General features: G+C 40.5%; 1 protein-coding gene and 1 non-coding gene across 2 annotated transcripts in view; one reads left to right on the forward strand and one right to left on the reverse strand.

Moving 5' to 3' along the window:
- Positions 1-4,180: 4,180 nt before the first annotated feature.
- Sec63 (SEC63 homolog, protein translocation regulator) overlaps positions 4,181-27,282 on the reverse strand; it is a 77,783-nt gene continuing 54,681 nt past the window's right edge. Inside the window, exons 14-21 of the mRNA XM_036168868.1 lie at positions 25,455-25,537; positions 22,845-22,904; positions 22,545-22,718; positions 18,475-18,633; positions 16,645-16,746; positions 12,748-12,846; positions 9,080-9,184; positions 4,181-7,979 (exon numbers count right to left, since the gene is read on the reverse strand). Of these exons, the coding sequence (XP_036024761.1) occupies positions 7,836-7,979; positions 9,080-9,184; positions 12,748-12,846; positions 16,645-16,746; positions 18,475-18,633; positions 22,545-22,718; positions 22,845-22,904; positions 25,455-25,537 (926 nt within the window). The 3' untranslated portion in view covers positions 4,181-7,835. The remainder of the gene's footprint in view (positions 7,980-9,079; positions 9,185-12,747; positions 12,847-16,644; positions 16,747-18,474; positions 18,634-22,544; positions 22,719-22,844; positions 22,905-25,454; positions 25,538-27,282) is intronic.
- Positions 25,970-26,071, forward strand: LOC118570750. Its single transcript, XR_004943242.1, has one exon. It is a non-coding gene; the product is annotated as a U6 spliceosomal RNA (small nuclear RNA).

Raw genomic sequence — 27,282 nt, forward strand, 5'->3', positions numbered from 1 at the left:
ACAGTCTGGAGTGTCCGTCCTGAGCCACAGACTCTTCCTCATCCCCACTCCTTCTCTCTATCTTCTTCGGTGACTTACAAACTTGCGTTAGAGACCTCCTTGAAGCCAGCAGCTCGTGGGGTAGTCTTGTCTATACAATATGGCAGACTGCCTCAGGGTACCTAGGTGGCCATGCTGTTGCTTTCAAGCAGAAAGTCCCCTAGTCCTCAGTGAGCTTTCCTCTTCAGAGGTGACATTTGACAAGTGATTCTAATGAGTTTCCTGTCCAACTCTCACACAATGGCTGCCCATGTAAACAGATGTAAGATACTGAGTCTGTGTAGGAAACGACACGAGGAGTCTCACCCTCAAATATTTGAGCAGGACAACACTCATGTTTCAATTCAATAGTGTGCTGTGCCGTGAGCTAGATCACCCTTAGGGCAACAGCATATATAAGGAACTCACGAATCATGTGCCCCACATGGGGGGAAATCTTAAGTGTGTCTTATTTCATTGTGAACATACTGCTGGGGTGAATTTTTGTAACTGGGTACCAACAAAAGGAACTGATGATGAGATTCTCCAAGGTCAGGCCTGGAGTCCCAGCAGGAGGATCAAAATGCAGGGCTAGCCTTGACAATTTACTAAAAAAGTTGGCAATGTGTGTGGGAGGTGAGCTGGAAACGTAGCTCAGTGGTATTAGTGCTTATTACTTATCATGCCCGAGGTGGTAGATTTTATCTCAGGGGGAGGGGGCAAAAGCCTCTAAGAAATGAAAACAACTTGATCTGGTAAGAGGGATGTCTTGAGCAGATCCTTGAATGCTTTGGGTTAAGGTGGTAAAAGTGAAGGCTATTGGGCCAGCTCTGTAGAGAATGAGTCAGGAGGCCCATTCTGTGTTCTTGTGCTCCTCTCTTGGGCTCCTAAAGCTATATTCATGACTGGGGGAGAACATACCACTCCTCTTTAGACAGATATGTAACTGTTAACACTTGAGTCTCTGACTTGAGAGGGATCTCATGTCACCCCAGCTTGGGAACCCTGTGACAGGGCTGAGTCTCAAGTCTGGTGTAACGCCTGTGCCACTGTCTATAACACTCATGGCTGAGGCAGGCTAGTGGGGTGCAGTTGGTTCACACTGCACACACTGGAAACACAGAGAATGAGTTTTGGGATGTGCACGGGGACACCTGGTTCTGTAGTTCTTCAAACATGACAAATGCCTTCTCTTCTCCGGCTCTTGGTTCTTACATTCCTCCTTCACCTCATGGCTGACCCTCAGAGGGACAAGAAAAGCCAGTAGCACCCAAGCAAAGCTGAAGAGATGTTCTCAGCACTTCACTCACCCCTGCCATGTACCCCTGTACAGAGGGAGTGCCAATCTGGAACCCCAAAGATTCTTCTTCCTTGTGATGCTTTGCTTTGGAGGGGTTTAGGACAATTGGAGGCTAAGCACCAAATGCAAAGAAATTTCCAGAAATCAGGAGGTAAACAAAGAGCTTCTTAAAGATTTCATATTCTTAAACTGTTCCTTATAACACACAAAACACAAAAATTCTTCTCAAACTTCAATTCCACGTGAAACATGGTGCTCCTGACATTTGGTGAGATACCCTGTCATTAAACCAGCAGATCTGAAAGACACAGTGGCTTGCTGTATGCAAAGAAATGCTGCAGTGGATCAGAACACTGCAGTCTCAGCCTTATTCTCAAAAGCACTTCTCAGATAATCACATTAGTCCTTATAATTTCCATCATAATAGACTCAGCTGTTGGGGTAGGGGTGGGTAGGTAGGCAGGAGCTCCTAGGGATCGTGGGAAAACACAACCAAGTGCTGCAGCTGAAGCTCTGAGCCAAAGAGGCTGTCTTGCAGCCTACCACAGGGACACCTCTCCTTCCTCTCCCTGCCTTTCTCCTTGCCACTGCCTTGTGTTTCACTGGCTGTCTAGAGGAACAGTAAGCTTTGAAGGAAAGTAACTAGAGTCCCAAGAACATGGCAGAGAAGTAAGACATTAAGAAGCCGGAGAAACTGTGGATGTGATCATGAAGTAGGATGGTTTAACAACACAAGGACAAAGGGGAGTAGTGCACATAAATGAAGGAGCTAAGTTACCCCAGTCAGTCCTCTTACCATATGTCACATTCCCCTGGGAATCCTCCAACCTGCTCCAAAGAACAGAAATTCTAGTCCTTCACTGAATTTATCACATGCATTTTTTTCCCGATCAAAGTGCTCATCAGCAAATTTGGCCACCCTCCCACTTCATCTGTATTATCTCCAGTATCTCTAGGTAAGGTGTCAGACAGCTACAGACAACAAGCAATCTACCTCACTGGACAGTGAGAACTAGTGATGCTTCTCAGAACAGGATTTCAAAAGCTCCTCCATGATTCCAACCAGAGGCCTAACAGCAACCTAGCAGGGTGCTAGGGAAGGGTGCAGATGGTAATAATCAAAATCGTCTATGGCTACTACATACAACAGATACAATGCTTACCTTTCAGACACCCGCTTTCCGATTGTAATAGACTGGATTCCATTTACAAAGTTCTGGATATTTTTAGTGATTGCATGTAAGTGAATTATCTTCAAATTGAAACAAAACTATCTTTGTTAGTAAGACAAAAACATTTGCAAGAGGCTTAAATGTACAATTCTCAAGTAAGAGGTTAATTTTTTTTTTTAAACTAAGAACTCACTCCCCTGAAAGTAAGTGCCCTGAGCCTCTTGGTGTAATCTTCTCTGTGCATACAAAATTCCCTATGCTGGAAAGCCGCTGCCCATTTGTTTCTTCCCTTCCTGCATACCTGTGAGTGCACACAGGCACACTTTAGTTCCACACTGCCTCCTCACAGATGTGTGTCCGAACAAGAGCCATGAAGACAAGCATCCTTTCCTTCACCGAGAGGGCATGTTTGCTGTTGAACAGTAAAGAGTGAGGCTGGGTGGCAGTGGCACACACCTTTAATCCCAGCACTCAGGAGGCAGAGCCAGGCAGATATCTCTGTGAGTTTGAGGCCAGCCTGGTCTACAGAGTGAGATCCAGGACAAGCACCAAAACTACATGGAGAAACCCTGTCTTGAAAAACAAAAGAAAGCGAACAGGTTTGTCACACACCTTTTTCAAGGGCTAGCTTCCCAAGCTCAAAGTTCCTCTGTTGACATACACAACATCTACCCAAACCACTTGGCATCACCTACATGGAACTTGGAGGACAGGAGCAATGTGGGTAATGCAAAGCTCATGCTGTACCTGACCTGGGAGTCAGAGCTAGCACCCCAGACAATGTGGTAGCTTAGCTTGCACAAAGAGAAAAACAGCAGACCCTTCACAGCTGAAATCATACAAAAAATTGTATGAAGAGCGTCCTCTTACCTGACTGCCACTTCTCTCCAGGTGTCTTCCGTGGTTCTAGCACAGTGGATTTACAGCAGTCTCTGGAGTTTGCTACAAATGGTTTGCCTCCCAATCAGACGCATTTAATGCAGTGAAGTATACAGGGAAGGAGACAGGAGTGGTGGGGAGTGGATACAGAAGTTCAAAGGAGGAGGAGGTAATTCTAGGAAGTGCAGAAAACCCAGAAAACATTTCTTAGCTGGGCCCAACAGTGCAATGGCCTATAGTCCCGGCTGCTCAAGAGACTTGAGGATTATGAGTTCAGGAATCTGAGGCATGGCTGAGAACATGTAAACAGCCCATTGCAAAAAAATAAAATAAAAATTCATTTTTGATGTTTTGGTATAGTTCCACCAAACATTCTTTAAGGAAAATTAATTATGGTCTTGTCGCCCTCTACTGGAACCAGGCTGAAAAGTACAGGGAAAGCTGTGTCGTTTACAATCTGCTTACACCTAAGTAGTGGCCACTGACGCCGTTATGCATGGTTTGGGCTCCTTTTGCTCCACCAGCCTTTAATTTGCAGCAGCTACTGAACAGCCCATAACAGTTACAGCATACCCCCTCTATCAGGGCTATACTGCAAGAAGCATCCACTGTCTTTGCTCTTGGGGGGCCACAGCAGATCTGGACACAACAAATGCAACCTTGCCTCCTGATATCAGAGTATGTCATTGTCATCTCAAATGGCAGAGTGCCAAAAGCCCCAACCTTCAGTTAGTTGAAATGTCACCCTATCTATACCACAAAGCAGTAGTATCCAAATGTTTTCATCATGCACCCAAATCAGAAAAACATATAATGCACCAATAAATGTATTATTTATTTATAAATTATATAAGTGTACAACTGTACAATATATTATGTACATTATAAAACACACAAAAATAGAAATTTAAAAGGATGAGATTAAATACAAAGAATCATTATTTTAACATTTTCTCAATGGACTTATTATCTGCATACCCCTGGGATGTACACACCTGCCTGAAACCAGTCCTAAAGCATATCCATGATTGCTATTTGGATTTTTAGCTCAGTTACAGGAAAATGTACATGATCACATCTGTTTTGTTTGTTAAGATCTGTAAATAGCCCTAGTGTCAAGTTTAAGTGTATGATGATGCTAACTTCTTGGGACACATTTGAACTAATCACTGCACAGCTGGTAGAACGGCATGCTCCAGTTCACCGACAGTTGTTCCACTTTAAGGCAGACTAAATAGGGGATTCATAGACTTGAGAAAATGCTTCAAAAAAGAGGCATTTAAAAACAAAGGACGACTCTTGTTTCATCCAAAGGGGATGGACAAAGGCCAACTAACTCAATAGCTAGTCCCTATAATAATAATAATAGTAGTAGTAGTAGTAGTAGTAGCAGTAGTAGTAGTAGTAATTCCTCTGCCTAGTGAAAAGATGGGGGGGGGGCATTCTAAATATTGGCCACCGTGCCAAAGGAAAAAGATTAAAATGAATTCCCACCTATGTCCTGACCCAATCCAAGTAAGTTTTAACACAAAGAGAGTCCACATTATAGTGCCAAAGTCACAGAGCCTGGACATGGAAACTCAGTAAATACATGATAAAAAATTCCTCAAAAACATGTAGGGTACCAAAGTGCATTTGAAATACAGATTATTACTGACCAACACTCCAGTGTATGGTAGGAGCTAGCTGGAGCAGATACCTGAATAAATGTAGTAAATGTGTTCAATACCAGGTGTGGTGGCTCTTGCCTGTAATCCTATCACTCACTCAAGAGGCTGAGGCTGGAGGATCACAAGGTTCATGACCTGAGCTACACTGTGCGTTCAAGGCCAGCCTAGGCTATATAGTGAGTCTCTGTCTCAAAAACACAAAAACAAAACCAGAACATGCTAAGAAAGCCTCAACACATCCCTAACATGCAACTCCCCAGTTCCACATCGGGGGCTGGCATTCTACTCCTATACCTCTACAGGGCCCGAGCTTTCCAGTAGAATGGTACCACTGAACAGCCTGTCCTTCTCCACCCCTCAGTTCATGCTGGCAAAGGCAGAGCAGAGAACAAGAGATTGCTCCATGTGCAGAATCTCATTCAATGTGCTCGATTCTTTTCAAATATCACAAATTTTAGAGAACATAAATAAACATCTAACTAATTTTGAGTCTGAGGCCTCAGTCAGGTCCTACAATGCTAACCTTTGCACCTTCCACACTTTTACCTGGTAGTTAAGTCTCCTTGTGGAAGGCTGTATTTTGATGGATACTTTGCAAATTTAGAGATTAAAAATATTACACAAATAACTTAATTTCATATAATCAATTTCACTCTGTATGTACATACTGTGTTTTCATTTATATATTCATTTAGTCTATTGACAGAATGTCAATGTTTTGAATAGGAGTAAAAACAAACATTGACAGAATGTCAATGTTTTGAATAGGAGTAAAAACAAACATCATTCAAAACTTTCCTTTCAACTAAATGCAAACCAGGACAAGCCATTAATTCCATTGTGGAGAAAGAAGGGATGTGGAGTTTGGTGACTGAGTAGAGATGTAAACCGTAACTGAGGTCTTTCACCTAAGCTACCTGGTTAGAGGAAAACTGGTTCTTTAGGTTGGGATGTTGACACATCACAAAATAGGCAAACACCAGCGAATTGTTGGGATTTCCAATCATGGAAGCCATGCTGTTTTGTAAGCACAGTGCTGTTAATAGGTTGTAAAATCCTCATCAGGGCGTCTCAAACTAGAGAAGCCAGTTGTTTGAATGGACTCTGTACACCCTTTCAGAGGGAAAACAGCCACTAGAGAACTCTTCTCGAGCCATCTACTTCAGCAAAGCTAGGGACTGCAAATACTCCAAGTCTGCTTGTCCAGTCTCCCAGGCCTCTCTCCTTTCCCCTGACACAGCTGGCTCACTCCCTCACACCAACATGTCTAGCAACTACAATCAACTCTGGAGCTTTCCAGTAAGATCTGATTTGAAAGGCAAACCCACCCACTTACATATAGAAACAAATGAATCAAACCCTCAGTAGAACACCAAGAGTAAGCAAGGGTCTAATAGACACTTCAACTGTTCAGTGTTACATCTTAAATTTAGAACAACAACAAAAAATTCATATTTTTGGTAATCTTCAAATTTTATTTCCAACTACTGTAGTAACAAAATACCAGTGATAATTCTGCATGAAGAGTAGCAACTTCTTAAATAAACATAAGTATTGCAACAGTACTTTGGCCTATGGAGAGTTTGATAGGATTATTGCAATCAATCTTATTATAGTATTGTAGACTTGTGTGTCCTCCATATCTAGTAATAAAAATATTCCTCTTACCTCAGAGACTCATCACACACACACTTACTCTATGTTGAGCACTGCCCTTTAGGTTGTACTAGATGAGAGAAAATAGCTCTTTCTCCTGGGTTTTCCAAGAGTATACAGAGATAGCAGTCACTTCCACAGTGAGGTACAATATTAAACTTTTAGTTGAAAAATAAGAGATTACCCTATTTATGCCCTTTCTCTAGGAGTAAAAAGACAAACACAATTACAAACATAAAATGAGTCAAACTTCTATTTTATTAACAGGAGTCCAAAATGAATACAAAAAATGCCTCCTTTGTATGCTGTATTTATTTTCTTTAAAAGGCTTCTGATAGTCAGGTAGATTAAAAGCTAAGAATGTAGTCCAGCTTTTATAGTAACCCTTTTCAAAAGACTGGATAACATGACCTAAGCATCAGAGAACGGGTGGTCCCACAATCCCTTTCAGCCCTGAGCTTATCAGAAGAATGAGATCTTGTGCAGACACCAATGGAGGCTTTGAGAGGCCTTAAGCCATTAAAAGCCACTTTTGTAATGTCTGCTAACTCTGGGCAATTAAGAACAGAAAATTCCAAAATGTAGCCCTCTGTATTGTGTGGAATGTGTGAGAATGCTAAGTTATGGCCAAGACAGATGAAAAATAAAGGTTTGAACTCATGTATGGAACTGTTACAATCTTACCATTTGTAAAATATTGATAAATGAATAACGGAGCTTATTAAAAGATTAAAAACTTGAGCAGATATTACTTAAAACATATTTGTGATGTTTATCATATTTTATGTTTACTAAAACTAAAGCTGAACAAAGACTGTTTTTCATGTACCTTGACTCTGACTGAGACCGTAAACTGATCAGGTAATGCACAGCCCACGCTTCTGGACAGTTTTAACAATGAAGGATTTATTATCATTTGCAGATGATATGATCGCACCACCCCATACCTGAAAGGCTTTAAAGAAGCCCTTTCAGATTGTACCACGGCACCACCAACTGCCTATATGACGTATCCATTTCTAGGAAAGATGCCAACACTTCCCACCGCATCAGTTCCCCACTGCTTCTGCGTTATTATAATTTACAAAGCAGCAGATGTTTGCAAGTATGTGCAAACGCTGTGGTCCACGCATACACTGGTTAGTTATCACCTTCCTCTTCCTCCTCTTCTTCCTCAAAGCTATCTTCAAATCCCTCACTGTCTTCCTGGTCTTCATCACCTTCTATTGCCGTATCCCACTGTGGGTGGTTTTCTGGCACAGGCTTGGCCTCATGAACTTCCAGCTATGAAGGAGAATTAAATGCACATCAGAGATCTGGAAAGGAATACTGCAGGAAATACCTGGTAAAGGTTTTCTTTGGCCATCACAAATCACAAAGAAATGGATTCTGCTGCTGCACCAACTCTAAATTCAGCACATTCATTAAAAATCACTCTACTCTACGAATGAAAATGCTAACCCTACTTACACAGAAATGGAGATAAGTTTCTAATATAATTTGGTATTTTGACCCTGTAGAAGTTGAACCATTTAAGAATTACTTCTCTGGCACAAAGTACTAACAGTCATGTTTCCTATGCAACAATACTGAGTGGTGTCTTATTACAAGTCTTTGGCTGAAGGAAGAAAAATTCAAGTCTGCTCCCCAAAGATTAGTTGTGAAGTAAAACTCCATGGTCGATGCAGGAAATACTGACTCCCCTTTACCGACCCCTTTACTCTAACAGTATAACCATGATTTTGTTCAGTCTCACTAATGTAATAGAATGCCTTGTGTGAAAAGCTCAAGGAAAATGAACACTAAGTGTGCTCCAAGCCATACACAAAGTTGATGCTCCAAGATGATTTAAAAAAAAAAAAGCCACCTTTATTTTAGAAATCTATACACCTACCAATAAAGTCTGTGGTAAAAATCTGAGTCATGCTCCCCACCCCCTCCAGCCTTTTTAAAGAAAACAGAACACATTTGGTAAAGCCCCGAAATGTACCACATATTATGGCACATTAAAGCAACCACTAAAGGAACTAGTTGAGGTTCAAAGTGCCTTAAAATCTAACTTCTGCCAGGCGGTGGTGGCACACGCCTGTAATCCCAGCACTTGGGAGGCAGAGGCAGGTGGATCTCCATGAGTTCAAGGCCAGCCTGGTCTACAAAGCGAGTTCCAGGAAAGGCGCAAAGCTACAGAGAAACCCTGTCTGAAAAAAACAAAAAAACCAAAAACAACAACTACCTACTACTGAAAGCCCGTGCCCGCCTTTTCCTCCCCTTACTCTCCATCTCAAAACTGGAACTGTTTCCCACACCTTCCTCAGGCATTGCTCAAGGGTTAGTAGACTCCCATCTCCGGAAACTCTAAGTCATTTATTTCTTACTGTTCTTACCTTCAGTGGTTTAATCTGATCCAAACCCATATAGGAGTCTGATCTCAGAAAAACTGTATACTGATAATTTCCAGGCTTGCCTGGTGCAGGAAACTTCAGTTCTACCTAAGAAGATAAAATCCAACACTTACAAGTCTGTATTATGTAAAAGAAACAACAGAATGCCTTTAAACTTCCTACCTCAGAGTACTTAGGAGTCTGGTAGTGCCTCAGATGATTTACAGAAACTCTCACAATAACAAACATGTGTGAGCTCTACTTTATCTATTATATACACAAAACAAAAAAGAAATCCAGTTAAGCAGAACTACTGAGGTTCATTTCTATGTATACAATTCAAGAAAGCCTATTAAAGTAACCAAATTCTATCTGTCACCTTGAAAACTCAGAAGAAATTAAGCAAAGAATGAAAGTATAACAAAATGAAATGTAATTAAATAACAGACTTGGCTAGATTAAAAAGTAATTCCTGCCAAATTCTCTTATTTCCAGGATAAATTATCTATGCCTTAAAAACCTAGAAAGACCCTTCAAGGCTCAGAGAAGAAGAGGCAGGAAGAATCTAAGGGCCAGAGAGGGAGGTAAGCTGTAAAAAGAGCCTTGAGGACGACAGCCATTGGACTCTCCACCCACTGCAGCAGTGGCCACCTTCACAAAACTAGACTTCAACAAGACCTCACAACCCGAAGGACTCTTGGCAGTTAATAGTTGCTGGGGGGGGAAGGGTGTCATTTTTTCAATGGTTAAAGTTGCCTACACTCCAGTGAATAGCCTCCCATCCATGCTCATGCAAGCATCCTAATGAAACTCAGTGGGTGCGCGCGCGCACACACACACACATACACACACACACACACACACACACACGCACGCACACACACACGCACACGCACGCACACACACGCACACACGCGCACAGCGAAGAGTTTCAGAGGGCAAGGGAAGAAATCAGAGGGGACAACGGAGAGATTAAAAACAACTAAATTCCATTATATTCATATATGGAACCCAAAATATAAAAACAAATTTTAAAAGAATTACATATTTTTACTCCATTATATTTCAATAAATAATTTTTTAGTTTTAATAAGACTCTTTACCACCCTAACATCCTAATCACTGCAGAAAAATAAAATATAAATTACAGGAAACTATACAAAAACAAGTCCAAAACAGTACTTTATTTCCCATCAAATCATAAACATAAGTACAAATAGTAACATATTTAGAGATTTCAATTCTATATGAGCATAAGAATACATTCTTTGTTGGCTCCATAGCTCAGGGGTTAGAGCACTGGTCTTGTAAACCAGGGGCCGCGAGTTCAAAGAATACATTCTTCAAAATGACATTTTCACACTCTAGTGTTCTGTCTCCCTCTAATCTCCAAATTCCAGATTTTTGCAGTCAACGTTATAATATTAATAAAGGCCATTTTAAAAAAAAAAAGTCTGGGGCTGGAGAGATGGCTGAGAGGTTAAGAGCACTCACTGCTCTTCCAGAGGTCCTGAGTTCAATTCCCAGCACCCACATGGTGGCTCACAACCATCTGTAATGAGATCTGGTGCCCTCTTCTGGCCTGCAGTCATACATGCTGTATACATAATAAATAAATAAATCTTTAAAAAAAAAAAAAAAGAAAAAAAAAAGTCTGGGCACTGTAGCGCCCCTCTCCTGGTGGTGTGTGGCACTGTAGCGCCCCTCTCCTGGTGGTAGCCTCTATAAAGGACATGAAGGAAAGCAGTTTTTGCTTTTGATCCTCATTTTTGTCCTCATTCTCATTGTCAAGTTCATTTATCTTGTTGCTAAGGAATTCCTTCACTGGCATTAGAGCCTACTTCTTTGGGAGTCCAACTACAACAGACTACAGATCCTGAGAGTAAACCTAACATAATGACTAAGCAACTCTTCATCACAATGCCATTATGGCAGTCAATCTTGAACTGACTGAACTTAGAAAAACCTAGAATAGTAAAGCACCTTTCTGGGTGTGTCTTGAACTTGAGAGCTATGATGCAATGAATGATTAATCTTTGATGGCAACATAACTTGATGACATTATTGGAAAGTGATGGGCTACAGGAGGTGAGCTTTGGCTAGAGGAAGTAGGTCATAGGAAGTGTGTGCCTATGAGAACTACCTCTTGTCCTTGGCCCTTCCCTAGTCTCTCCCCATCCTGGCTGCCATTAGATGAACAAGTGTAATTCCATGTCTTTTACCTTGCCAAGGAACTAGAAGTAACTGATGAATTGCCAAACATGGATGAACTTTCTGAAATTAATTCTCCCTCCCTTAAAATTTAAAAAAAAAAATTATTTTCCTTCTAAATTAGGTGTGCTGTGTGTATCACATACACATGAGTGCAAGTGCCTGGAGAGGCCACGGACACTCTAGAACTAAAGTTGCAGTCTAGCATGAGCCCCTCAGGTGAGTGCTGGGAACCAAACCCAGAGTCTCTAAGAGCAGCATTTACTCTTGACCATTGAACCATCTTCTCTAGTCCTCCTCTCTTTCATTCTCTCAGGTATCAGTCACAGAGACAAACAAAGAAAAAGGCAGTAATTAATGGCACATAATAAAATAATTTAAAAAAACCCTCCATTCTAAAACAATAAATTACCAGTTCTTGGAATTTTCAAGACAAAGTATAGTCTACTTAGCAGTAATCTAATAAGAACAAAAAATTTTAACTTTTTAGGTATAATATCAAAGAGTAGACATAGAGGCTTATGTTTGCAGACAGTGATGGGGGAAACTGCCTCAAAACATGTTATGTTTTCAACAGACTGACCAAGTTGCCTACCTTCTACAATTCTTTAGGGATCTCAAATGACTCATGCTAAAATATCAGGTAATAATTATAAAACGTCTTATAACAAGGTGCTGTGGAATAATTTGTCTGTACACTATGAATATGTATTACTCTCACTGGTTAATAAAAAACTGACTGGCAGTAGCCACGCAGGAAGTATAGACAGGACAGCCAAACTGAAATACTGGGAGGAAGAAGGTGGAGTCAGTGGAGTTTCCAGAAGACACAGAAGGAGCAAAACATGCTGGAGGACAAGTAAAAACCTCAAGCTCTGTGGCAATATACAGATTAATAGAAATGGGTTAATTTACGTTGTAAGAGCTATTAGTAACTGTTAAGAGCTAGTTAGTAACAGGTCTGAGCTATAGGCTAAGCCTTTGTAATTAATATTGAATCTCCCTGTCGGTCATTTGGGAATTGGCAGGCGGGACAGAAACTTCCACCTACAGTAAGTTGCCAGGTATGATAATGCAAGTCTGTAATCCCAAAACTTGGGAAATAGAGGCAGAAGGATCAGAAATTCAAAGCCAGTGTCAGCTACATAGAAAGTGTGAAGCTAACTCCAACAAAAAAAACAAATACAATGAGCAAAAATACAAAAAATTGAATTAATAAAAATTTGATGAAGCTGGGCAGTGGTGGAGCATGGCTTTGATCGAAGCACCTGGGAGGCAGAGGCAGGTGGATCTCTCTCTGTGAGTTAGAGGTCAGCCTGGTCTACAAAGTGAGTTCCAGAAAAACTAGGACTGTTACACAGAGAAACCCTGTCTCAAAAAAACCAAAACAACAACAACAAAATTTCATGAAGCATCACAAAGGTTAAGATATTAAAACAGAAACATTGTTGGTTAATTACCTCTTCTGTATCCTTCAGTGTACATACATGATACGGCATGGATATTAATGTCTGTTCTTTCCTATCTGCAATATAAAGCCACCACCACTCTTGTTTTTCTTGCAGGAAAAACAAAAAAAAACAAAAAAGAGTATGAGTTGTCAGAAAGGGCTGGAGAAACAGCTTTAACTTGTCTTAGTTTAGAGCTGCTATCCTTGTCCTGGTCAGTGCTACATCTTCAGCACTAACAGTGCCTAGCAAATGGACAAACTATACTAACCCACTGCAAGATACATTCACTATTCCCCAAATAATTCTACATATAACTTTCGGAGTTTCAACAACTTGAATTAAGCCTATTAATAGTTCTCAGTATTAAAAATCATGATTTACTTTAAAGTGATAAATGATATTCTAAAAAGGAAAACAATTAAGTGCATCATACACAAAAATCAGTTATTCTACCTAGTAATAAGCAAAACCTATTGAGTGGAAGGGACTTACTTGGGCAGCCCAACAAAACACGAATGCATTAAACACTTTACATTCAAAGAGAACACCTCAGATCTTAAGAGCTTATATTCATCTTTCATTGCACACTACTATTTTAATATGCTCAGCATTTCTACCTGAACTTCTGAAAGATCAGAACAAGAAGCTCATTAGGGAACACCACTACAAAACGCAATGAGAGCTGGAAATTAGAAATGACAGAACAAAGGCAGAAAATGATTTTATTAATAAACACAAGGCCCAGCAGTCTGCATGCACTAAGGCTCAGTGTGCCCAGTACAATTACTATGCTACATTTCCCATTAGTGAATCACTGCTAGACATGTGCTTAGTATCACCTGTTTTAAGGACTGAGTAGGGAAGATACCATGTTTTAAAGAAAAATGTTGGAAGCTAAAAATAAACTCCAGGATGTGCTAAATATACATTTAGCCAAAATAGTGCCATACTATCCTAAACTCTCAATTTTCCAACACTTTAAAAGAAAAAAGAAAATTCTATCGATAGGCACAAAGATATCCTGTTTTTGTTTTTAAAAAGGAAGAAAATAGGAAAAAATTCTTTTGAAATCATATGTCAACACAAATCAATACCTTTTCCATTTTATTTTACACTTTAAGGTAGCTTGGTAACATTTTTTCGTGCTTGGTTATCTTATTCTTTAAATGTTTATATGTGTTTTATGTTTACATGCATGTTGGTGTATGTGTGCTATGACACATGTGTGAAGGTCAGAGGACAACCAGTGGAGTCAGTCCTCTCCCCTCCATCATGTGGATCCCAGGGTTGGAGCTCAGGTCAGCAGGCCTGGTAGGAGGTTCATGTGCTTGCTGACTCATCTGACTGGCCCTTCTGTCTTTTCCAGGATTACGGTGTGCATCTGTTTAACAATGCTACTTTAGACTCAACTAAAAACTCTTCTGTTAAATGCCACAGGCCACAAAGCACTATGTATGAATTAGCATGAATAAGGCTAACACGTAAATCACAAATGTGCAATGAGGAGACCCGCTCCTAATAAAAAAAACTCAGTTCTGCTTAACTTGAGGATTGATGAGGCTGCAGGATGATTGATGGGGTGTGTGTGTATGTGTGTGTGTGTGTGTGTGTGTGTGTGTTTCTGTGTACACACAGATTATACAAACCTCAACATTCAATATTAATGGAGACTTCTGCGGTGTTCAGATCTGCTGTTACAGTGAGAAAAGAATGACTAAAGTTATGCTCAAATAGACTTTGTTCACGAATAGTATCATGTGCAAAAGCAGGCAGGCCGCAGGCATGGTGGCACACGCCTTTAATCTCAGCATTAGAGAGGCAGAAGCAGATAAACCTGTGTGAGTTCAAAACCAGCCAGGGCCACTTGGTGAGACCTTTAGGAGATAAGGGGGCAGGCAACTAGACTTGGCCTGCATGCTCAACCTTTAGACACTGTGAAACAACATTATCATCTATAAAACTCACACTACAAAAAATAAACAAATAAATAAATTACAAAAACCCTTCAATGTTTTAAGTTGATGATTTTGTGTTGGGCCACAATCATTGCTATTGTAGACCACATACGGCACACAGATCATGAGTTTCAAATGTTGACCACAAGGTACAGACTATAGTAGGAAAAGGCATTTCTGAGGATAAAACACTTCAAGGGAGTTAATGCTTTGCTTATTAACTAAGCATAATCTAAAATGATACTGTAAATTACATGGGAACCAATTATGTAGGATGAGTGTTTACCTCATCCCACATTTTTTTTGTTTGTTTGTTTGATTGACTGATTTTTAAAACCAATCAACAAGCAGAACTTAGTTGGTTGGTTTCAGGATGCCTATCACTTCAACGGGCAAAATGCTAACAGATGGGTTAAAACCCAAGCCATGTCAGAAGATCAGCACAAATATTAAGATGGAACCCTGGGCCGACTTTGCTCCAAGTCCAAACAACAGTCTATGCAAAGCCACTTACTTTTTTGCTAGGAAAGCCAAGTCATTTAGAACTTCAATTTAGAAGGCCCCCAAATCTTTGGACTGATATTCTCAAACAAAAAGCAGACTGTATACATTAACCCACTGGCCAAGCACGCAGAGAGCGGAAGGCTCTGTGGCAAAGCTGTGAAGCAGGCCGTGAATAAGTTTCCATGAACTGGAGGAACCAGCACTTGATCTCAGCTCCAAGACAGAATCATCTTCAAAAGCAAAATGTCAAAGGAATTCAAAAGTCATTTCCAGACCAACAACATAGCGAGCCAGGTCATTAAAAAGTGAGCAGGACAATGGCACAGATGGCACTGTGATACTCGGTCCTCAGTTTGGGTATTGCTCAGTTCTTGCTGAACTTTGTTCAGAGCCCAAAGGAGCTGGTCCCATAACTACCACCCCATGGGCTCGTACATTCCACAAATGATGATAGTTCCCAGGGTCAAAAACAAGTTTGGTGGTGCCAAGGAGCTAGTAAGGAACCCTCAGAGAGAAGAATCTTTCATCCTATTTAAAACTTCATGGGGTGAACAACTCTGAACTGCCAAGTCACCAAAGTTAAAATATTGTATTCATCTATTTTTTTTTGTTGTTGTTGTTTTTTGTTTTTTGAGAAAGGGTTTCTCTGTGTAGCTTTGCGCCTTTTCCTGGAACTCAATTGGTAGCCCAGGCTGGCCTCGAACTCACAGAGATCCGCCTGCCTCTGCCTCCCGAGTGCTGGGATTAAAGGCATGCGGGGATTTAGCTCAGTGGTAGAGTGTTTGCCTAGCATTCATCTTATAAAGCCTCTTCTCAATACTAGATGCTAACAGCTATTAAACACAACACGCAGTAAGAAGAGCAGAGATGACAGAAGCATAGGAAATCATATAAACTTAAAAAGTTTATCCCCCTGTAAACAACATATTCACAGAAGGTAATTCATGTTATAATAAATCCTTTACTATGGGGTGACTGTGCTGGTTTGAACAGATATGACCCCATAGACTCATGTGTTTGAATACTTGACCTATAGGGAGTGCCATTATTTGGAGGTGCAGCCTTGTTAGAGCAGGTGTGGTCTTGTTGAAGGAAGTGTGTCACTGTGGGGGCAGGCTTCTCTGAAGCTCAAGCCCATTTACTTCCTGTTGCCTGCTGATCCAGATACAGAAGAACTCTCAGCTCCTTCTCCAGCACCATGTCTGCCTGCATACTGCCATGCCACCTGTCATGATGACAGTGGACTAAACCTCTGAACTGCAAGCCATCCCCAATTCAATGCTTTCCTTTAGAAGAGTTGCTGTGATCATGGTGTCTCCTCATAGCAATAAACCCTAACTCTATCAAAAATAAACCAGTTACTACACTTTGCAGCAATAAAATCCAATGAAAAATACATGGAAAGAAGAAATGGAATAACGGAAACACCAGACTGGATGCAGCTCACCTCGGGAAAATAAAGACTATACACAGGGTGTGTGATCTTTGACTTGGTTTCCAGAAGAGCTCTCTCTTTTCTTTGTATGCTCTGTTGTAATTCTTGCCACTCCTAGGAGAAAAAGAACAGAATACTTGAAATCTGGTATTGTGCAGAGACCATTTAGAGGAGTTTCAGCTTTTACTTTTGACAATGCCAACCAGCTACTGAGGATTAGAAGTTCATTTCCACAAATCTCATCCTTGTCTGGCACAAACTTAATTATGTTTCTAAGGCCCACAGCATGCTGGCACTGCTGTTCCAGATCTGACCCTGAGCCTACACCACGGCTTTCTTCCTTGTCCTTTGTATTCTTGTCATCACAATTATCCCCATGTCTCTGAAGTCACCAAACCATTTCACATGCCCTCAACCCTCTGCAGGTTTCTGTTCACACCCCAGTCTTATAATCTCCTACTCCTGGTTCTTGCAGGACAGTGAAGTCCTAACGTATGAACTCCGAAGGAAGGCCTACATGAATATTCCTCTACCTCAGAACTCAGCTGATCACACCTTTAAGCCATTACTACAGTTTGCATAACATGGATTAGCTCTTGTACATACCACCACATTTATTTTAAGTCTGCTGGCCCTAACAGCCAGGATGTTCAAAGGCAAAAGCTACTTTGTATTTGTTCTGGACTCTGTGGACTAAATCATGCTTAGGATGAATAGACTATGAATCTGTTGGCTAATTATTTATCTTTGGTCTTCTAAAGAAATTCGTCTGTAGCTGGGCACAGTGGTGCACGCCTTTAATCCCAGAACTGCAGCAGGGGCAGGTGGATCTCTGTGAGTTTAAGGCCAGCCTGGTCTATATAGTAAGTTCCAGGACAGCCAGAGCCACATGGTGAGATCCTAAATCCAAAAAAAAAAAAAAAAAGCTCGTCTATAAAACCTCAATTTGCCTCTGAGAAAACGACATAGCAAACCTTTCTTAGAGTGGAGCTGAGGAAACAATTTCTGCAATTCTCTTAAGTCTAAAAGCACTCAAGACCCAGCAACTAAGAAAAACTCATCTGTAGTTGCATTCTCTATTCCCAAAGACAGGTAGGCGCAGGAGCTTCCTATACCTTTGCATTCCACTCCCTACTTCTTCTAGGATTCCCCTCCTGCCTCAGAGACTATTCAGGGGATCACATTTTCTATTTCAAACCACAAGGGATCAAACCCAGTCAAAAGAGCAAGTGAACAGTCATCAGTTTATACTTCATTTGTAAAAAGCCTCCCACATATTCTTTTCTGTATCATTTCCAAAACTCAAGTGAAATTTGATGCACACAGTGTACCTCACCATCTTAATCAATTCCTAGTTCCCTTACACTAACAAGGTGACATTCTAAAAGCTTTCCCTTTAACTGACTCTCCAATCAGGTCCACAGTGATATTTCTTCTCAGTGTGACCTGGAAGCCATTGAAGAACCTTCCATAGACTGCTCCTGTCTCACACTCACCTTCGCTTACTCCTATTTCCACAGACACCTTCCATCACTGAATTTCCTTAGGAGATCAAACTAGGCTCACTCAGACACAGAACCCGCTCCACTTTGTAATTTCAACAAATTTAAGAAAACTGGGATTCTAATCCTTGTCTGAAATGATTTTCCTTTAGAATCCCTCACAGGAATTCCTCAAAACAAATGCAATCTTAAAGTACTAAAATTCTAAAATGGATGAGTTTTTAAGGCAAGTAAACAAGCAATGGCATCAACAACCAGCTCCAGGGATCATCAGTCTGGAGTTGGGCGTGCACTGGGCTCTGTCCTCAGCACAGTAGGGTGGGGGACCATCAGGGCTTACTGCTTCGTCATCCTTGTTTTGTTTCTCATCCTGCTCTCTATCAGACTCTCTGTCACTGCCATCCTCTTTTTCACTCTGGGAATCCCTGTTGGTTTCCTCCTCTTCAGAATCACTGCCTTTGTCAGAAATGTCATCTTCTTCCTCCTTTACTGCAGTCTCCTAGAAGACAAAAGCAAACACAAAAGTTCTTTCTGTTTCAGTAAGAACATACTGTTCTTCAAGAGTACATATGGAGTCTCTGAAGCTAATTCACTGTCAACATAACTGAACGGGCTCAAGATTAGAATTTCACTATTCACAACCAAAGTTCTAGCCAGTAAAGAAATGCAAAAGGCAGAAATGGAGGGCATAAGAGGCTTAAAAGAAAAAAAAAAAAAGAAAAAAAAATGTCTTTACTCACAAAGGACATAATTGCTTATGTGGAATATCTTTATTAAAACACCTACAAGTGGCCGGTTGGTGGTGGCGCATGCCTGTAATCCCAGCACTCGGGAGGCAGAGGCAGGTGGATCTCTGTGAGTTCGAGGCCAGCCTGGTCTAGAACTAGTCCAGGACAGCCTCCAAAGGTACAGAGAAACCCTGTCTCAAAAAAACAAAAAAACCAAAACCAAAACAAAAAAACCATCAAAACAAAACAAAAAAACAAAAAAACCAAACCAAAACACACCTACAAATGTTGAAATCAATGTCAACTCACTAAGACATCTCGATACAAGGTCAATGTTTTAAGAAATAGTTACTATGTTCCTACAAAGCAGTAGTCATTGAAAAATGAAAATAAATGTCATTTAAAATAACACCAATAAAAGTTATCAAGTACAAAGCAGCACAAATGTACCATATCTGCCATTTACTGCTAGGAAAATTTAAAGAAGCTCTAAGTTAATAAAGACAGGCAATGAGTATAAACAAAAACTAAGCAAAAATGCTATATTAATTCCCCATACCAAACCATAGATTCAATTAATGCTAATCTAAATTCAGTAATCATTGTCTAGTGAAAATTATCACTCATTCTAAATGTTCAGTTGGATGAAACACGGTTAAGAAAATAAGTAACTTTACAAGCTGGGGCACTCACACTACAGTGTGTAAGGACCAAACTCTACAAAGAAGCTAGTGTGGCATTGGCACATAAGCAGATAGACTGGATTACGGCATCTAGAGTGACATATGACAAGCAGTACAGCCGCTTGTTCTAAACAAAACACCACTGCAATTCGTCAGGGAAGGATTGTACTTTCAATAAATACTGCAATAAATATTCCATAATTTACATTATCAATGAAATTTCATTTTAGATAGATCACAGAGCAGAAGGTAATATTAAAATAAATTCACTGCTGCTGTGGTTGCCTGCATAAGATCAAACTAGTAAACATACCAGAATGAAGCCACCACCCCTAGCAGAGATGCTATTGATAGTTAACGATGGTCTGAGGGAATGAAAGTCGGTTAAGGTGTGGCCCCGGGCAGGTTGACCCCACTCTGTGGATAGTCCCACACCCATTGAGTATACACAGCACAAACTCCATTAGTGGTTTTTTGTTGTTGTTGTTGTTGTTGTTGTTGTTGTTTTTAAAACAACAACAACAAAAGACAGGAATTTGAAGTAGGTCTGGGAGGAGCCAGTGGATAATTATGATCAAAATACACTGTATGCATGTATAAAATTCTCAAAAAATAGAAAATGAATTTTTTAGATAAGGTCTGGTTATGTAGCTGTGGCTGACCTGGATCTCAGTATGTAGCCTGGCTGCAAGTCAGTATGTAGCCAGCCAAACTCAGAGTCTACCTGCCTCTGCTTACCAAGTGCTGGGATTAAAGGCATGCATCACCATACCCAGTTATAAAAAGATATTTTTAAAAATAAAACTAAAATAGATTTAACTAAAATGATAACTACCAAAAAGCTACTTTCTATGAAAAGGAAAGAAACTCATACCCAGAATACGTAAAGGGCTCTATCAAATCCATAATACAAACAACCCATGAGCAAGATTAACAAAATGGCCAGTAAGTACACGAAAAAACACTCAAATCATTAGGTAAATATGGATGGAAACAAAGTAGTATCGCTACAAATCACCCAAATGGCCAAAGCAAAAGGGAAAACCAAGCAGAATCGAGAACACAGGAACTGGACTCTGGGTTGGTTTAAAATGGCAGAATTTGGAAACCAGCTCTATTGATGAGTTAAACACAACTACCTTATTTATGACTCAGCCCCATGGCTGTGCAGAAATTGACCAAAAAAACCATGCACAGAAAGTGTATTATATAAGCACCTTTAGTTAGATGAAAATGGCAAATCCAAACAGAACAGAGAGATAGTGCATTTATATAATGAAATAGCATCCGAATATGCATGTGCACAGTCTCTCTCCCTCTGAACTATCCCTACAAAAAATACAAAAGAAACCTTGTGCCAGGGTCAAGAAGACAGTACAGTGGGTAAAGGTGTTTGCCACCAAGTCTAATGACCGGAGTTCAATCCCTGGGACCCACATGGTAGAAAGAGAGAAACTATAAACTGTCTTCTGATTTCCATACATGTCACAAACATGTACACACAATCAATTAATTAATGGTTTTAATTTTTTTTTCTAAAGGAATATTGGAAGGCTAGAGAGATGGCTCAGCAGTGCAGAGCACTGGCTGTTCTTGCAGAAGATTTGGGTTTGAGTCCCATCACCCACAAAGTGGCTCACAAATGTCTGTAATTCCAGTTCCAGGGAATCCAATGCCTTCTTCTGGCTCCACAAGTACCAGGCACACATGTAGTGCACAGACACACGCACAGGCAAAACACCCATACACAAAATATAAAAACTTGGGGCTGGAGAGTTGGTGTAAGAGCAAGTACTAAGTACTGATCTTCTTGAGGACCTGAGTTCAGTTCTACATGAGGAGGTTCATGACAACCTCTAACTCCAGCTCTAGAAGATATGACACCCTTTTCGAGCCTCCAGGCACTTGGGCAAGAACGTGCAAACACACACACACACACACACACACACACACACACACACACACACGGCAAATAATTCTTTTTTTGTTTATTCATTTTTTGAGAAAGAAAGGAAGAAAGAAAGAGAGAAAGAGAGAAAGAAAGAAAGAAAAAATAGTGGGCATTATAGCACCCATCTTTAATCCCAGCACCCAGGAGGCAGAGGCAGGTATATCTCTGTACATTTGAGGCCATCCTGGTCTATATAGTGAGTTCCAGGCCAGCTCTATCAAAAACTGAAAGAACGGAGGAAGGAGGGAAGACAGAGGTGGCTGAGTGGGGGAAAAGAATGTCAGGGCTAGAGAGATGGCACAGCAGTGAAGAGAACTGGCTGCTGCTTCTCTAGAGAACCCATGCAGCAGCTGACAATTATCTGCAATTCCAATTCCAGGGAATCCGCCGCCTTCTGGCTGCATCTGGCTCTTCAGAGCACTGCATACACATGGTGTAAAGACATTTCTACATACAGATAAAAACATTCATGCACATAAATGTTAGAGAATGATTTCATTTATATGAAGTTTATTAATATGTAAAATCAGAGTGACTATAGTCACAGTAGTGGGGTAAAGAGATGAAGCAATCGATGGAAGAATCACTGAAGGGACATACAGAAGCTCTCCTGAATGCTAATAAGGTTTTCAATTATTTTTAAAATATTTATCTTTAATTGTGTGTAGACGCCTATTATCTGTGTGTGGCATGTGCACACACGAGTGTAGATGCCTGCAGAGACCAGTGGTGACTGATCCCTGGGAATGGAGTTAGAGGGAGTTGTGAGTCACATAGGTGCTAGGAATGGAACTCAGGTTATATGTAAGAACAATAGATACCCTTACCTGCTGAGCCACCTCTCAGCCCAGAGCGGGTAGAGCTCAGTGGCAGAGCACTTTCCTAGGTTCAAGTTGCAGCACTGGGAAGGGAGGAGTAAGAAGGGAGGGCAGATCCTGACTTGGGTTTCATGTGCGTCTCCTTAGGAGACCTTCAGGAGCTGTGGCCATATCTGAACAGTCTAACACACACAGGTCACGCCGCAGTGTAACAGTGACAACAGACTTACACTCCCAACAACGCCGTTCGCCTGCTTCTGCTTCTGCTGCTTGGTCTGGGGGAAGGGCAGAGCTGTGGGCTTCTTTTTCAAAGGCTTCTTCTTTTTGGACTTGGGCATCTTCTTGGGTCCTTTGCTCTTCTGCTGCCACCCTCCCTTGGCCTTGTTCTTGCTGGCGTCACTCTGCTGCAAAGCACAGGTGACTATGAAGGCTGAACAGCCATTTCTGGAACTCTCTTTCATTTCATAAACTCTCTTATACCCCACAGTAATTAAGTCAACCAAAGAAGGTAAGAAAACTCAAGTTGTTACCCCGTCTTCCGTAGGCTGTTCCTCCGCAGCGCAGATGGACTGCTCCTTTTCAAATACTTCCTACAGGCAAGAAGAACAATAGTATCTATCAGTCAACGTTTGTCGTTCAGATGAAACGTACAATCTTTCAAAACGTCTATCCATGAAGGTCTTGTTAGTTAGCTGCAACTGAGAGGGCGAGTAGGCTTGGCAGTCCTAGTCTGTACATATGCAGGGGGCAACCTTCTGAGGACCTTAGAGCTATCACAAACAGACTTGAAAAGTACAGTCTACTTAAGTTAACAAATACAATGACTTAATGTATGCAAATTCATTATAAAGTCAAAAATATTTCAATTTAAAATTTCATTTTATTCCAATAGCAATCAAGCAAGAATATTTTAATGAGAATTTGAATATATCATATTATTCTAATTTTCACCTTCAAGGGACCACTATACATTTATTCATTATTATCAGAAAAATTATTACCAAGAAAATCCATATATCCTAAAAACATATAGTAACCATACAATTTAATCAGTATCAATACAAAAACTATAAATTTACAATTTAAATCTCACTTAGAACATAGTAAGAATGCATACTAGAAACTGACAAATGATATAGGTTGTGCTTAATAAATGTCTTTGAATTATAGCCAATAAATGGGAAACAACAATTAAGCTCTACAACAGGCAGGCTAGCCTGACTAAGAGGCCAATAAGCTGGCACCACCATTTTGTTTGTTTTCATGGTTTTGACAGGGTCTCATCATATAACCCAGCTGCCCTGAATCCACAATCCCCCTGCCTCAGCGTCCCGAGCCCAAGCTGCTAGGAGTAGGCATGTGCCACCACGTTGGCACTCTAAGGTTTTGTCTTCTCTGTCTGAAGTCATGGGGGGTACACATGTAGAAGCCAGAGTTGAATGAGCTGAAATCGTGGTCTATTCCGCCACACAACGGCCAGCATGCACACATGCACATACACATGACTTACTAATGGACGTGAACGATAACAAATACACAATAGAAATGGAGAGAAAGAGTGCAAAAATTACATACAATTGTATTTAGAAAGAGGGAGACAAGCACCAACGCACGTGGTATGTGCACATATGCAAATCTACTGCAGAGGTCCAAACTCAGTATGAAGGTAAGATACAAAAAGACCACGAACAGACCGTCTGAGGCTAATAAGAAATATGGACAGAGGTGAAAGAAGTAGGTTTGGATAAAACAAAATGAAACAAAAAACCTCAAAACATTTAGTTCTACAGCACACATCTATTAGGATATTTCAAGAAATCAGCAGTGGGATTTCAGAGTGACCATCGCTTTTCCCTATACTATCCTATCTGTTTGAATTTCTTTCCAAACATCATAAAATTTTCACATTATCAGAAAATTATTTTCAGTGTAATTTTTAAATATTTTGAGGAAAATTAAAACGAACTTTAAAGAATTTACTAAAATAAGGCATTGAAATTATCAACAATAATCTCTATGTAGGCAGCACTTTACAGTATAAAAACTATACTTACATAAATATATCATAGACAATTAGCAATAAACATGAAGAATTCATCCAGCGCCTATGAAAACTCTATCACGAAAACTAGTATTATAAAACATCTAACAGAACCTGTTCATCTAGATGTTGTTACAAGTTTTAAGAACATACTTAAACCGAGAAAAAAGCATAAAAACATTAACTCATAAAGCACAGTTAGAAATAAATCGGGATGTGTGGTCACGGCCCTCAGGAGGCTGAGTCAAAAGGAGCGGGACAGTGTAGGTACACAGCAAGACCCTGTCTCAAATACAGAACGAGACAAAAACCGAGCTGGGAGATGGCACAGTGAAGTGCTAGCCACACAAGCAGGAGGACTTGAGTGCAGCCACCAGAATCCATGTTTTAAAAGGTACGGGTGCCCGGCAGTGGTGGCGCACGCCTTTAATCCCAGCACTCGGGAGGCAGAGGCAGGCAGATGGATCTCTGTGAGTTCGAGGCCAGCCTGGGCTACAGAGTGAATTCCAGGAAAGGCTCCAAAGCTACACAGAGAAACCCTGTCTTGAAAACAAACAAACAAACAAACAAACAAAGGTATGGGGTTAGGGGCCTAGAAAGGGTATCTCATTTGTTGCTCTTTCAAAGGACCTGGGTTCAATACCAAGTACCCAAATGGTATCTCACAACCACCTAGGGCATTTATAATCTCCTCTTCTGATTTCTGTAGGCACCAGGTACTCACATGGTGTATCCGTATACAAACAACAAAACACTCATATATACAAAATGACTGAATCTTAAATAAATAAAATAAAAAAAAAATACAGCCAGGCATGATGGACAGCGCATGCTTATAATTCCAGTACTAGGGAGATCGAGACAAGTAGATTTCGGAAACTAGCTGACCAGAAAGCCTCACTAAATTGGAAAATACAACGCCAATGAGAAACACCATCTGAAAAAACACTGCATCATCAGATTTTGACCTGCAGCCTCCACATACATACATATGCATCCATGTGCAAACACATGCATTCACACACAAACCAACAAATATACAAATAAGCCTGCAAAATAATAACTATAGGTAAATAAACTATACAAACAAACTACTTACGGCCATCGTCTGCCTTGTCAATGTCACCAGCACTGTGACTAGGGATCCTACTGTGATATTGTTGCTATCCTCGTCATCCAGTACTGTAAAACAGGGGATAAAGCAAAATATAGAAAACAAGTGCCAAGTCAAGGCAGACAGCAATATTTAACTTGCCCAAAACAATTTGCTACTTCAGTAATTTGAAAATATTATGTTTAAGCTTATTAAAAATAATTTATTGATATTCTGTAAAACCCTCCAGGTGCCTTCAATAACTGCTTCATTTAGTCCTTAAAAGACTCTTATGATGTATTATCATTTCCACTTTGAGAAACCAAGGTTCACAGCTAGCACTGCCAAATTTCAAAACCAACTCTGCAGATACTGTATAATTTTACTTCTTTGACCAATGAATGCCTGACTGTGAGACTAAAATAATGAAAACTAACATTCCAAATGACCTTAAACATTTAAAGAGACAATATTTAAAGCACTGACTTCAATATATTTTCATTACAAAGCTTTTTTAAGCATTAGCTTTGGGAAGACATATTAAAACTAGGACAACAGACAGAAGATGAGCATTGCCTATGTGCAAGGATGGCATGCAAAATCATATACAGCTCCATATTTTTAAAAGAGAAGACTGCCCAGCAGATACTGTGGGTTGAAAGAGGATGGCCCCCATGGGCTCATATTTGAATGCTTGGGCTCCAGCTCGCAGAACTGTTCTGAGAAGAATTAGGAGGTGTGCCACTGGAAGGGGGCTCTCAGGTTTTAAAAGCCCACACAAGGCCCTGCTTTACATGTTCATTCTTGGACAACTCACATATCAGGATGTAAGCTCTCACCTACTGCCCCAGTGCCATACCTGCCTGCCTGCTGTCAGGCTCCCTGCCATGATGGCCTAGGACTCACCCTCTATTGCATAAGCCACAATTAAATGCTTTCTTTTCTAAGCTGCCTTGGTCATAGACTCTTCAACCACAAAAAAGTAACTAACAGAGAAGAAAAGATGGTAAATGCTTGCTCTGCAAGCATTAGGTCCAGAGTGCAAACTGTCAGCACCCACATGAAAAGCCAGGCATGCAAAGTATGTGTAACACCAGCATTGAGGGGTAGAGAGAGATCAGTGGTATCTGAGAGCTAGCTGGCTACCCAGCCTAGCCAAAAAGGCTAGTTTCTGGTTCAGTTAGACAGCCTACTTCAATGCAACAGGGAAAAGAACAATAGAGAAGGCCACCAAACATCCTGCTATAGTCTCTGCATGCTTATACATCCATTCCTATATTTACATTCATGCAACACACACACACACACACACACACACACACACACACACACACCTCCTATATATACAATACTGCTACCAATAACACTGCAGCTTTATAATAGGTATTACAATTACAAGCGCAACTGTCCATGGCTCCACATAATGTATATATACAAGATATATAGTATGCAGTAAGGCTACTGTGAAAGGGGGCAATGGAAACACTCATTTTTGCAATGCGACTCTAAGTTTGAAATTATTTCAAAACAGAAAGTTGGGGGAAATTTTCTTTGGTAGGCCAAATATGGTGATCAGTCCTGTAAACCCCAGTACACAAGAGACTGAGACAGATTGCTGAGGGTTTAGGGCTACCATGAACTACAAAATGAGATTCTGTCTCAAAACCAGCCACCAAATAAAAAACAAAAAATCTTGCGGGCTCTAAGAATATATTATAGAGATTCAGCTGTGTATTAAAGCTATACTCTGACCGGCCAAGGGTCTGTGGAAAGGCAAGCCATTTATTATGAATATTTGGTGATATCCAGCCTTTAATATTTCAGCTGTCTTCTG

This window comes from Onychomys torridus, chromosome 19 (assembly GCF_903995425.1).
Source record: "Onychomys torridus chromosome 19, mOncTor1.1, whole genome shotgun sequence".
NCBI lineage: Eukaryota > Metazoa > Chordata > Mammalia > Rodentia > Cricetidae > Onychomys > Onychomys torridus.